This window comes from Ambystoma mexicanum, chromosome 13, assembly GCF_040938575.1.
Source record: "Ambystoma mexicanum isolate Mex_15411 chromosome 13, UKY_AmexF1_1, whole genome shotgun sequence".
Taxonomy (NCBI): Eukaryota; Metazoa; Chordata; class Amphibia; order Caudata; family Ambystomatidae; genus Ambystoma; species Ambystoma mexicanum.
Window position 1 is genome coordinate 740495697 of NC_090938.1, and position 13570 is coordinate 740509266.

The 13570-nt window shown below is 52.5% G+C and overlaps 1 protein-coding gene across 2 annotated transcripts in view; it reads right to left on the bottom strand.

Annotated features, from left to right (window-relative positions):
* The window catches only part of LOC138521873 (E3 ubiquitin-protein ligase TRIM39-like), a 64307-nt gene extending 62242 nt beyond the window's left edge, over positions 1–2065 (bottom strand). For both annotated transcript variants that reach the window (XM_069635027.1, XM_069635026.1), the window contains exon 1: positions 1639–2065. In XM_069635027.1, the coding sequence (XP_069491128.1) occupies positions 1639–2052 (414 nt within the window). In that variant the 5' untranslated portion in view covers positions 2053–2065. The remainder of the gene's footprint in view (positions 1–1638) is intronic.
* Positions 2066–13570: the final 11505 nt, after the last annotated feature.

Genomic DNA, 13570 nt, shown 5'->3' on the forward strand with positions numbered 1-13570 from the left:
ACTTGCCACATACACCCCATGTACTCTTGGGCAGCCCCCACTCACCATCAGCCTTAGGATATGATATGATATGATATGGTATTTGTAACGCGCCTATACACAAGTGTTTCAAGGCGCGACGAGGCAGGGAGGTGGGGAAACAAGGGGAAGACAGACAAACGATCCTACTAGGCCAGGTGTCATTCAGATCGCGCAAGTGCATCCCAAGACATGCAACATTCATCACGTGCACTCTTGGGCATTCTCCACCCAGCACCTTAGGTTCTATCCATGGCATGTGTACTCTCTGGGTGCGGGGGCATCGTGGGACATGTGGTTCCTGTCTGGTCACATATGCAATTTTGAAGTGACCGCCGGTAAGGAAATGAATAGTACAAAGGGCAGCGGGTAAATAACTTTAATATATATTAAGTATATTTATTATATATGTATATATATATATATGGAGGAGGGAAACAGTGAGTCCGGCAGCAGGGGCTCGTAGCTGTTGAAATGCGAACAGCGTTCCCCAATCCAAATGATGATGTCACTCTCGTCTGCGGCACGCTCCCAGCACGCTCCCAGCACGCTCTCCAGCACGCTCTCAGCCTGGGTTGCTGCATTGTTTGTCGACCTCTGTTTTCTTCTATGGTAGTGCGGATGCTACCAATTTGTACATTTGGTCAGCCTTATTCTGTGGCAACCCTTTGGTCCCAAGCTTGCCACATGAACATCGTGTGCTCTTGAGTATCTTACTATAGACGACACAAGGTGTGACCTTTGTGAGCTCAGACCCTTCACATAATATGCATGGTGTGCCCTTAGGCTGCCTCCTAAATTGGACAAACAGCGTGCACCCTAAGGTCACAGACCCGTCTAATGCACACCGTGGTACTTTGGACAGACACTTTGATTCCTGCCCCTTTACATACTCTACTTGTGCTCCTGGGCACCCTTATGAGGGCGCAGGGAGGGTGCCTTTTGCCACCAGTCAAGTCACACACAGTGTGCTCTTCGGCCCTTCTTTATAGGACACACTGTGTGAGCTCTATGCTGCAGAGATACCTGGCACACACTCAGGTGTGTGGTTCTCTTCACTGTGCAGCTGCACGTGCTGGACCTCCTCCTTTATTGGTTCACTGTGGTTATAATGAGTGCCATCACATCCACAACGTTACCCATCTTCCTCTGGGAGGCTGACCCCCCACTATTCTCCTCGATCTACATACAGCACACATACTGTGTAATCCTGGACGCCAGTGTCTGGAATGGGAAGCATTATGCACGTCCTCCTTTGGCCCCAGAGCTATAGTGCAAACTACGCAGACCTACAACACACACACCTTGTACTCCTGGGCAGGCGCTGGAATGAAGAGCACTGTGTTAGAACATGCCCATGTCCCTATAGCACACTTACCTTGTACTCCTGGGCAGCCTCTGGAATGGGGAGCACCGTGTGAGAACCCCACCCTCCACCCAACCCCATGTCCCTATAACACACATACACCTTGTACTCCTGGACAGGCGCTGGAATGAAGAGCACTGTGTGAGAACATGCCCATGCCCCTATAGCACACTTACCTTGTACTCCTGGGCAACCTCTGGAATGGGGAGCACTGTGTAATAAGCCCCCATGTCCCAGACCTACAGCACACTTACCTTGTACTCCTGGGCAGCCTCTGGAATGGGGAGCACTGTGTGAGCTCTGTGACCCCTGGATTCCCGGCAGATCACACAGATGGGTCTCTGATCATCCTCGCAGAAGAGTTTCAGTTTCTCTTCGTGTTCTCGGCACATATTCTCCTCCTGGGGGGTGTTGCTGGGGGCCTGAAGCTGTTTGGCTATTTCCACCACGTTCGCCACTAGCCTGATGGGTCGGAGGGTTTTGCTCTGTGAAGTTTCCCTGCACTGAGGGCAGGGGAAGTTTGCCTCCAGTCCCTCCCAGCACTGAGTGATGCAGGACAGGCAGAAGGCATGTCCGCACTCCACAGACACCGGCACTGTGAAGTATTCCAGGCATATGGAGCAGGTGGCCTCCTCCTTCAGGCTCTGGAGCAGGGCGGATGCGGCCATGTTCAGCAATAAAAAAAAAGTTAAGTTTCGTTTCACATCAGAGCCCATGAAGTGGGCGTGCCTTATATACACCCTGGAGGAGCGTGAGGTTTTTACTGGCTGTAGGACCTGCCTATCAAGCTGGGTGGGCGTGTCCTCAGTAGAGCAGGCACTGGTGTGGCCTTGGAACAAAAAGAGACCTTGGAAAATGCTTTAGAAGATCCTCTCCTCCCCTCCCCCAATTACACCGAGCAGACAAGAGCAATCCCTGTAAAGGGGAGGATTTCTAGGGATTCCCCCTGCAGAAAGCTTTTAAAATGCAGTTTCAACCAATTTTTTCAAGCACATTTTTCCATATTGGGATTTTCCTATAACGTCTTCTTTTTGTTGGTGTGTTTTATAGCGCCATGAGAGCTGCTTCGGAGCACTGTCCAGAGTTATGTATTTAACATTGCATAGCACCTTGAAACGCATTTGCCTCATGTTAAGCTTCTTTATTGTGTGCCACTTTCTTTTGCAAATGGTGTGTGGTCACAAATTGTGCGTCTGCCACAGTTTTTCCTGATTCCACTTCCGAGGTAATCCAATAAGCGACCCGGGCAGCAATGCCAGAGGCAGGATTTATTTCCATGCAGCTGCGACCCCGGCAGCAATGCCAGAGGCAGGATATGTTTTCATGCAGCTGCGATCCGGGATTCAATGCTAGAGGCAGGATGTATGTCCATGCAGCTGTGACCCAGGCAGCAATGCTAGAGGCAGTATGTATTCCCATGCAGCTGTGACCCAGGCAGCAATGCTAGAGGCAGGATGTATTCCCATGCAGCTGTGACCCAGGCAGCAATGCTAGAGGCAGGATGTATTTCCGTGCAGTTGCGACCCAGACACAATGCTAGAGGCAGGATGTATTCACATGCAACTGCGTCCCGGGCAGCAATGCTAGAGGCTGGATTTATTCCCATGCAGTATTGACCCGGGCAGCATGATAGAGGCAGGATGTATTCCCATGCAGCTGCGACCCAAGCAGCAATGCTAGAGGCAGGATGTATTTCCATACAGCTGCGAACCAGGCAGCAATGCTAGAGGCAGGGTTTATATCCATGCATCTGCGACCCACGTAGCAATGATAGAGGTGGGATGTATTCCCATGCAGCTGCGACCCAGGCACCAATGCTAAAGGCGGGATGTATTCCCATGCAGCTGCGACACAGGCAACAATGCTAGAGGCGGGATGTATTTCCATGCAGCTGGCACCTGGGCAGCAATGCTCGGTTCTACGTTATTTCGCCGCGGTATTTTTCATCGCAGGTTTTTTCATCGCCGTTTTTTTTTAAAAAACTCATCGGTTTATTTATTTATTTTTTGGGGGGGTTACCCCCACAAATCCCCCTTTTTTTTTAATTCCTTTACACCCCAAACCATATATTTAATTTTTTAACCACCCCCCAAAAAAAAAAAACGATGAATTTTTTATCGAAATAAAAAGGGCGATGAAAAAGCATGCGATGAAAAATACCACGGTGTAATGCGTGTTTACCCAATGCTAGAGGCGGGATGTATTCCCATGCAGCTGCGACCCAGGCAGCAAAGCTAGAGGCGGGATGCATTCCCATGCAGCTGCGACCCAGGCAGCAATGCTAGAGGCAGGATGTATTTCCATGCAGCTGCGACCCAGGCAGCAATGCTAGAGGCAGGATGTATTCCCATGCAGCTGCGACCCAGGCAGCGATGCTAGAGGCAGGATCTATCCCCTTGCAGCTGCGACCCAGGCAGCAATGCTAGAGGCAGGCTGTGTCCCCATAGAGCTGCGATCCAGGCAGCAATGCTAGGAGCGGGATGTATTTGTATTTTGTATTCATTTTATTTGTAAAGCGCTCCTGGCCCAGGGGCAGCTGGGCGCATACATATCCAGTTACACAACATGTGAGAACATTTTTACAAGTTACAGCGTTAAATATAAGTGTAGGATAAAAAAAGGTTACAGAAGCACTTGTATATTGACAGTGGTACACAGTATACTCATTCAATACATAGTATTTCTCCAGCATGGGGTCTGGCATGGATTCACATGCTCATGAATATTCCCCGTCGTCAGGCTGGGAATCCTCGGTAAAGAAAAAACCAGTATCAGTTTCGTTTCTGATCTGTCTTTCGTAGTAATAACCAATCACTGATCTCTGTGTCATACTGACCACAGCCAATGACTGCCCTCTACCTAAGCCCCGCCTCTGGCAGCCATCTTCAGATTTTTACCGCACGTTCATGTGTTGGGATCCTCGTGCTATTGCTCTCGAGCGTTAGTGCTATTTTTTCACGTTTTTTCTCAAAAACTTTGTTTTTTTCGGTCAAAAGAGCCTCAAGCTCCACCGACTCTCCATCCGATCCACGGGGACCCGTGTCGGATTCGTCTGCGCCCCTCAAGGGTGAAGATTTCGTCGAGCTACGCTTTTGGAGGACTCCAGAAGTTTCTCAGGCCTGTCCCGGACATGGCCCAGGAGAAGGGAAGCTCGACGCCCGGAAAGCTGTTCAGGGTCTGCCCTGGATGCCAGCTGCAGAACGTCTTTAAGGAGGACTAACATTCCTTTTGTCTTTACTGCTTACATGAGGACAAGACGCACGTGGAGAAGGACTGTGCGTTTTGCGGCAACATGTCGGAGCGGACCATGAAGGACCGCCATCAACGTCTCGCCAACTGGCTGGAAGGGAAGAGCCCGTCCGGCGAGAAGAAGAAGAAGAAATCCGAGCGGTCTTCCGGCGACGGGGGTCCAACACAAGGTCAAGCACCGCGAGTCCGCTGGCACCGGGAGCGCCGAACGGTCGGGCTCTACGGGCGCCAGGCAGGGCGCACCCTCCCCGGTACCATCAACCACGAGCCAACGCTCTGGGTCGGGTAAGAGGAAGGCCGAGCACCCGGCGAAGCTCCTGGAGAGGCCCCGGTCGAGCTCGAAGGCCCCATCGGAGGGGGAGCGAGGCAGTGTCCCCCCACTCAAGGATAAGGCGGTGAGCGCACCTAGGGTGGTGAAGGCCTTAATCCATCTGGCCAAGGCCTGTATCGAGACTGTCGCGGCGGCCCTGGCTCAGACCGTGGAGGCTGCGCCAGTGGTGGCGACCTCGGGGCCCAGAGTCTCCTTGCCACCTCGGAGGGAGTCCTCCTTTATGCCCATCGATAGGACCCCCGTGAAACCTCCGGCGGAGAAGAAAGGGGGGGGGCAGGATGTCGTCGTAGACTCGGCTTCAACCTCGGAGGAAGAGCTGATCGAGGTCTTAAGCCACGGCCTCGGCGTGGAGGAAGACCGACCCGTCGGGATGGATCCCGACGCAGGTGACGACGACATCGTCGAGGGCGCCGACGGGGCCCCTGATCGCCCGTCGGATTCCCCTCTGCCAGCGCCGCAAGACAACTCGGCGGCCATTTTGTTGGCTATTCAGTCCTTGTGCTCGGAGATAAGGACGAGACTACCGTTGCCAACGGAGGAACCACTCCCGTCGGGGGACCCAGAACCGGGACCTTCTGGCGTTCCTCCTCCCAAGAAAAGAAGGATTCACCCTCCACCTCCTTTTCAGCCGTCGCACCCCGTCCAGCCCTCCTCCCCGTCCACGACTCGAGGGGATGATACGGGGACTGACACCGCAGCGACGGGTACGGACGACGAGGTATACGACGAGGATGTACCGTCGTCACCTCCCACCAGGGCTTCTCCGCCCGACGAGATTGGATCGTTCCACTCCATGATCGCCAGGGCATCCGAACTTTTCCAACTCTGCCCTGAGGAGAAGAAAAAGGAAGGTTTCCTTTATCAGCGGCGCAAGGCCAAGAGGAAGATGGTCCTCTCAGTGCCTCTATTGGACGACATTTGGGATGAGGGCCTCACCCTCCTCAAGAACCCTTCCACGACGCCAGCTAGAAGAGACCGGTACGAGAAGAAGTACCGGGTCCCGGACACGGCCCCCCTGTGCCTCCGGGCGCAGCCTACCCCGGACTCCGTCGTCTCCGGGGGTGCGGCCTCCACATCGACTTCCCCACCGGACGGCGAGGGAAAGAAATTGGACGCTATGGGACGCAGAGTCATCTCGTCTGCAGCGACGACGATTAAAGCGGCCAACGCCTTGGCTATTGTGGCCCGCTACGACAGGGAGCTCTGGTGGAAACTGGCTCCCCTGCTGGACTTCCTGCCGGACGACAAGAGGGCAGAGGCCCTGGAGATCCTGCAGGAAGGTGAGGTGGCTTCGGACCACGCCATTACCGTTGCGACGGACATCGCAGACACTGGTTTCCGCCAGTTGGGCAACGGCGTTTGCCTTAGGCGGCGTGGATGGCTCAAGGCTACGGACTTCCGTCAAGACGTTCAGTCCAGAGTCCTGGACATGCCCTTCGATGGGAACAACCTGTTTGGGAAAACAGTGGACGATTCCCTTCAGGCCATTAAAGCGGACACTGAGACGGCCCGGGCACTTGGAGTTCTGCAACAACGACGGACGCCCTTTCGGTGCAGCGGAGGCAAGGGCGCCTCCAAAGGTTCCGGCGGCGGTTTCTCCACCTACCGTCAAGCGGCCCGCTCGTCGTCTCAGGAGGCCTACAGAGGACGAGGCAAGTCTGGCGGACCCCGCCGTCGTTGCCAAGGAGGTCAAGGCGGCAAAGCCTCGTCGAAGCAGGATTGAACCGGCCGTGGGGTCGGGCCCCCACCGAAGCACCCCGGTGGGAGGCCGGCTGGCGAGCTTCGTCAGCGTGTGGGAGTCCATCTCCACCGACCGTTGGGTGCTGGACGCCTTGGCCCGGGGCCACGCGCTCGAGTTTCAAAGAAGGTGTCCGCGCGTCCCCCCCGTGGCCAGGAAAGAACTTCACGTCCCTCAACTTCTCCTGGAGGTAAAGGCGATGCTCAGGAAGGGCGCCATCGAACTCGTCCCAAAGAGGCTTCGGGGCTCCGGAGTTTACTCGAGATACTTCCTCGTGAAGAAGAAGACGGGGGGATGGCGCCCCATCCTGGACCTGCGACGTCTGAACAAGTTCATCAAGGCGCAGAAGTTCCGGATGGTCACCCTCCAGCACGTCCTGGGTCAGCTGGAGGAAGGAGACTTCCTGTCGTCGTTGGATTTGGAGGATGCCTACTTCCACATTCCCATCCTAAAGGGGCACCGAAAATTCCTCAGGTTTGTGGTCCAAGGGCGCCATTACCAGTTCAAAGCCCTCCCCTTCGGGCTACGGTCGGTACCCAGGGTATTCACCAAGTGCCTTGCACCGGTGGCGGCGCAGCTGCGCCGCGAGGGGGTCCACGTCTACCCCTACCTGGACGACTGGCTCATCCGAGCCAAGACGAGGGAGCTCGCCGTGGTTCACACGGCAAGGACCGTCCAACTTCTCACGGACCTGGGATTCTCCGTGAACTACGCCAAATCCCACCTGGTACCCACGCAAGACTCTCTGTTTCTGGGAGCGAGGCTCAACACAGTGTCCCTTCTGGCCTCCCCGTCGAGGAGAGGACCAGGACCATCCTGGGCAAGGTGCAGCGGATGTTGGTGGCCGACGCGGCCAAGGTGAGGTCCATCAAGTCCCTCCTCGGAATGATGTCTTCCTGCATCTACCTCATTCCCATGTGCAGGCTCCGGATGCGCCCGTTGCAGGAGTTCCTGGACGCGCGCTGGATCCAAACGACGGGCAGCTTCGAGGAAAGGATCACACTCGACGAGAGTTTCCGACGAGCGATCCGGTGGTGGGGCACCCGCGCGCATCTGACGGCGGGCATGGACTTCCAGACCCCAGCCCACCAGGAGACAGTGACCACGGATGCCTCCCTGGAAGGGTGGGGAGCGCACACCGAAAATCTGCACGCAAGAGGCCTTTGGCTCCCGACGGAGAAATCCCTACATATCAACGTCCTGGAGCTCCGTGCAGTGTTTTGGGCCCTCAGGTCCTTCCTTCCGTCCCTCAAGGGCAAGGTGGTGAGGATCTTCACCGCCAACACCACCACCATGTTTTACATCAGGAAACAGGGCGGAACCAGGTCCCCAGCACTGTCCAAGGAGGCGCAGGACCTGTGGCATTGGGCCGTCGCCCAAAAGATATTTCTGGTGCCGTTTCATCTGGCAGGGATAAAAAACACCATCGCCGACTCACTCAGCAGGGAGCTGCGCTCGTGCCACGAGTGGGAGCTACGGCAGGATCTAGTGGATCGCCTCTTCCGACGGTGGGGCACACCCCAGATCGACCTGTTCGCGACGGCGACGAACTCCAAGTGCCGGAGGTTCGCCAGCAGGTTTCCCCAGGCGAGGAGCATGGGCGATGCTTTCTCGTTCCCCTGGGAGGGCCTGTTCCTCTACGCGTTCCCTCCTTTGCCACTGCTAATCCGGCTCGTCAACCAGCTCAAGAGGTCACGGTGCAGGATGATCCTCGTCGCACCTGCGTGGCCGAGGCAGATATGGTTCCCGGACCTTCTGGACTTGTCAGCGTCCCCGCCAATCAAGCTGCCGGTGGACGCGGATCTACTCTCCAGGGAAGGAGGCGCCATCCTCCACCACGACCCGAAATCGCTGAACTTGCAGGCCTGGCTCCTGCAGCGCTAGAGTTTGGAGGATACGACATACCGGCCGACTGCAGAGAGGTTCTTGCAAAGGCCAGGGCGTCCTCGACTCTTAGATGCTACGGACACAAATGGAAGAGGTTCTCTGTCTGGTGCCACGCACAGAAGATTAACCCTCTACGGATTACGGCTCCCCAAGTACTGCCGTACCTGCTGACGCTGGCCAAAGCTGGACTGGCACACGCGTCCATCAAGATTCATCTTGCTGCGATCTCCCGATACACCAGAACCACGGGGCGGACGTCCTTGTGGTCTCATCGTCTGGTGAAAGAGTTCATGAAGGGACTGTTCAGATCGTTCCCGCCGGTGAAGGCTCCGGCCCCGGCGTGGGAGCTCAACGTGGTGCTGACCAAGCTCATGGGACCTCCGTTCGAGCCTCTGCACTCGGCTCCGTTGAAATTTCTGTCGTGGAAAACAGCGTTTCTTGTGGCCATCACCTCCGCACGACGAGTGGGAGAGATCCAGGCCCTTTCCTGCAAGGCCCCGTACTTGACTTTTCACGACACGAGGGTAGTGCTCAGGACGCACCCCTCCTTCATGCCCAAGGTACCGTCGGACTTCCATCTCAACGAACCCTTGGTGTTGCCTGTGTTCTTCCCGTCGCCTTCGTCGCCGGCTGAGAGGACTTTGCACTCGCTGGATGTGGCTAGAGCGCTGAAGTTCTACGTGGACCGCACGAAGTGTTTTCGGAAGACGTCACAACTCTTTGTGAACTTTGGACCTGTCAATCAGGGGAAGGCTCTCTCGAAGGCTTCCATTTCCAGATGGCTCTCCGGCTGTATCATGTACTGTCACCGGTTGGCAAACCGACCGCTGCCTGGCCGTCCGAGAGCCCATTCCACCAGAGCGATCGCAGCTACCACGGCGTTCCTATCTGGTGTGCCCCTGCTGGACATATGCAGGGCTGCTACGTGGAGGTCGACGCACACCTTCACGAAATTCTACTGCGTCGACCGGGATTCCAGGGAGGAGTCCAGGGTCAGCCAAGCAGTGCTGCGCAACCTGTTCGCCTGAGGTGAGCCTGGTGAGGAGGTAAGATGCTTAATGTTGAGTTTGATGTAATGCTTAATGTTGAGCCTTTGCCACCTCCCGTGGTTGTGCATGTGTGTACTGCTATGTATTCTTTATTCATGAGCATGTGAATCCATGCCAGACCCCATGCTGGAGAAGGAACAAGTTACTTACCTGTAACTGTTGTTCTCCAGCATGGGTCTGGCATGGATTCACATGCGAACCCTCCCGCCTACCCCTCTGCGGCTCTTCACTTGGTCATACTGCCACTTCACATGCTTCCAAATCTGAAGATGGCTGCCAGAGGCGGGGCTTAGGTAGAGGGCAGTCATTGGCTGTGGTCAGTATGACGCAGAGATCAGTGATTGGTTATTACTACGAAAGACAGATCAGAAACGAAACTGATACTGGTTTTTTCTTTACCGAGGATTCCCAGCCTGACGACGGGGAATATTCATGAGCATGTGAATCCATGCCAGACCCATGCTGGAGAACAACAGTTACAGGTAAGTAACTTGTTCCTTAGAAGGAAGTACAATCAGAGAGTATAGTGGGGAGTTACTCATGTAATGGCAAGCCTTCTGAAATCTCTATAAGGAAGTTAGGCTATCGCTGAGTCCAAGTCCTGAAGGCAGCGTTTAGTATTGCACTTGAATAAATGGAAGGAAGGTTCTGATCTGAGGGAGGCAGGGAGCGTGTTCCATAACTTGAACGCCAGAACTGGGAAACTAGCACCCCCTGAGTTTTGAAGTTTAAATCTCGGTATGGACCTCTTGTGAACTTGGGCAGCTCTAAGTGGTCTCGAGGACGTTTGTGAAGAAAGTTGGTTGGTAAGGTAGGCTGGAGCGAGGTTAGCCCTAGCTTTGTGTATTAGAGCAAGTGTTTTAAGTGAAATTCTGTGCTCAACCGGTAGCCAGCGCAAGTTGCGTCTGGTGTCAGAAATATGAACCTTCTTCGGGATGTTGAGGGCTGCCTGATGGCATTATTTTGAATTACTTGTAACTTGTTGATGTTTCTTTGGCTAGTCCCTAAGTAAAGGGCGTTACAGTAATCCATTTTGGACAAAACTAAAGTTGTGGCAAGTGTGATGCAGTTAGGTGTAGTGGTGAAAGGCCTGCAAGCGGTGATTAATTTGCAAGTGTATGCAGATGATGTTACTACCGCGTTTGTTTGGCTGGAGAGGGATAGGGTGGCGTTGAGGTAGATGCCAAGTGTTTTGGTGTTGTTAGAGACGGTAATGGTGTTGCCATCTATAGTAAAGGATTTAAAGGCAGTGTTCAGTTTGTTTAGTTTAGCGTGAGTACCAAGGATTAGCAGCTCAGTTTTATCGCCATTTAGACAAAGTCTGTGTTGCGCCATCCATGCTTGTATCACTGATTAGATTTCATTAACAGATTTGCTGTCAGTTGTATAGTCTCCAGTGATGGGAATGAGTATCTGGGTGTCGTCTGCATAAGTAGTATACGTAACACCCAGATAGTCAAGGATGTCGAAGAGAGGCTTCGTAAAGACATTGTAAAGCGTAGGGGAAACACATGAACCTTGCGGGACCCCACAAGGTACAGGGGAGGGTTCAGCGGAGTCGGTGGGAGAGAAGACCCTCATAGTTCTGTTAGCCAGGAAGGAGCTAATCCATGTAGTGGCTGAGTCAGAAAAATGTGCTGCTGTTTTCAAATGGTGGCAGAGCGTTTGATGATTGACATAATTAAAAGCTGCTGAAAGGTCAAGCAGTAGTAGGAGGGCTAGTTTGCCATTGTCTTTTAAGGCTTGGATTTGTGTGGTGAGATTGATCAAGGCAGTTTCCGTGCCGTGTCTTGGTCGGAAACCGGATTGCCTGAGTCCCAGCAAGTTGTTGGATTTGAGGTAAGCCTGAATTTGCAGGTCAGCAGCTCGGTCCAATATTTTTAGTAAAAAGGGCACCGTTGTGATGGGCCTATAGATGGACGGGTTGGCTGGGTCAAGAGTAGGTTTTTTGATTAGAGGGATGACCCAAGTGTCTTTTAGGTTATCAGACACTACTCCAGTTTTGAATGAGGCGTTGATAAAGTTAGTGATGAATGGCGCAAGGTCATGTGCAGATGCTTTGATAATAGGAGCAGGGCAGGAGTCACCTTGGCAATTAGATGGTTTAAGTTTCCTAATGATGTTTTCCACTTCCCAAGTTGACAAAGGTGAGAAGCTAAATTGTTTACAAGCGAACTCAGAGGTGGTGGTCTTGTTAGGATGTTGTTTGTAATCCGGATCAGAAAGTAGCATGCATTTTTTAGCATTCATTTTAGATTGTAGCAGAGCTATTTTATCCAGGAGAGCCTTCTGGATGTTAGTACACCATAGGGTATTTGTGATACATTTGTCAATGGGGGCGAAGGGAGATTCCAATCCTTTTAGAATCTTAAACAGTTCTTTTGTATTTGATTCAACTTGTATGATACGTTTGTTGTAGGTGTCTTTTTTAGCAAGGATAATGGCCTCTTTGTAGTTGGACGATGCTAAGGTCAGTGCACTCTTATTGGTTGCAGAAGGACACTTTTTCCAGTGTGCTTCTGCAGTTCTCTTTGTTTTGCGCAGCTCCCTTAAGTGTGGGGTGAACCAAGAATTCAGGTGACGTTGAGGTTTAGGTTTATGCAATTTTAAAGGGGCGATGGTATTTAATGCTTTCAGTATTGACTGATTATATGTGTCCACTAGGACTGTAGGGTCTGAAGAGGATGTATTATTGAGGAGGGGAAGTATTAGAGGGAGGAGTTTATCAGTAGTGATGTCTTTCTTATTCCTAGTGATGGTGGCTGGGGCAATGTTTGGTGTGGGACATAGTGTGGTGGCTTTGAAAGAGGTTATTTTATGGGATCTGATAGAGTATTGTGAAGGGTGTTGGTATTCAAGGGGTCATTGAACCCTAAGATGAAGTCATCAAATAGGATACTTTGCGAGTTAGGTTTGACATTAGTCGATGGACACAATGTCCTCAGGGAATGTAGAAATGGATCCTGGTGGATGCACTGTTGCTGTGTGGTTAGGTGATAAAGGTAATTTGATGGATAGGGATTCAGCAGAAGGGATTTGTAAGTCGTGAATAACTCTGATGTCAATGGTGTTTTTGAAGATGAAGGAAAGACTGCCTCCTTACACCTGGTTAGTATTTCTATCACATCTAATGATAGCATAATCATTAGGGATGGCTAAGGCCAAGGAAGGGCCAGATGCTGCATTTAACCATGTTTCCGTAACCACAAGAAGGTCAAGCTTTTCAGAGGTTATGAAATCAGCAATGTCCGATGCATGGGCTGGGAGGGATTTAGCGTTCACCAAGGCTGCCTTGATGAAAGTGTCTTTTGCGAGGGTTTTCTGTGAGAGTAGGTGAGTATCAAGCAGAGTGTTAGAGGCCAGACTAATGTCTGCTACATTAGCCAGGTCAGCTGGATTGTTTTGCTGATGCACATATTTATTTCTCTTGTGTGCGTGTGTTTGAAGAGTTTTAGTGCACAGTCTAGCTCCTAACCATAGATTTCTGAGTGTGGTGCTCGGGTGATAGGAACGAGGTGTGATTTGAGCAGAGTTGCTTGTAATATTATTGAGAGATGAGGGTATGCTGTTATGTACCTTGGGGTATGAACACCATTTTAACGAGGTAACTCTGGAGCTCAACCTGAGGGTTCTGCTAGTGGTAGCGCAAGGTTGATTAGGTGTTGGTCTGGTAGCGAAGTGATGTAACCAGAGTGCAGGATCATTCAGATAAGGGTTAGCACAGACCATAGTGTTAATCCACAAAGTGTGGGTAATGACTACATCAGTTGTAAAAGCAGATGTGTGGTGACCAGTAGGTGGATAAGTCTGAAATGTCCAGCGTCTAGTGGAGATGTACAGTAAATGAAGGAGAGTAATGAGGCACCAGTACATAGTGGTGTGAGCTGGAAGCATATGACGGGCTACCAAGGATACTTCTGTGCTGGAATTGG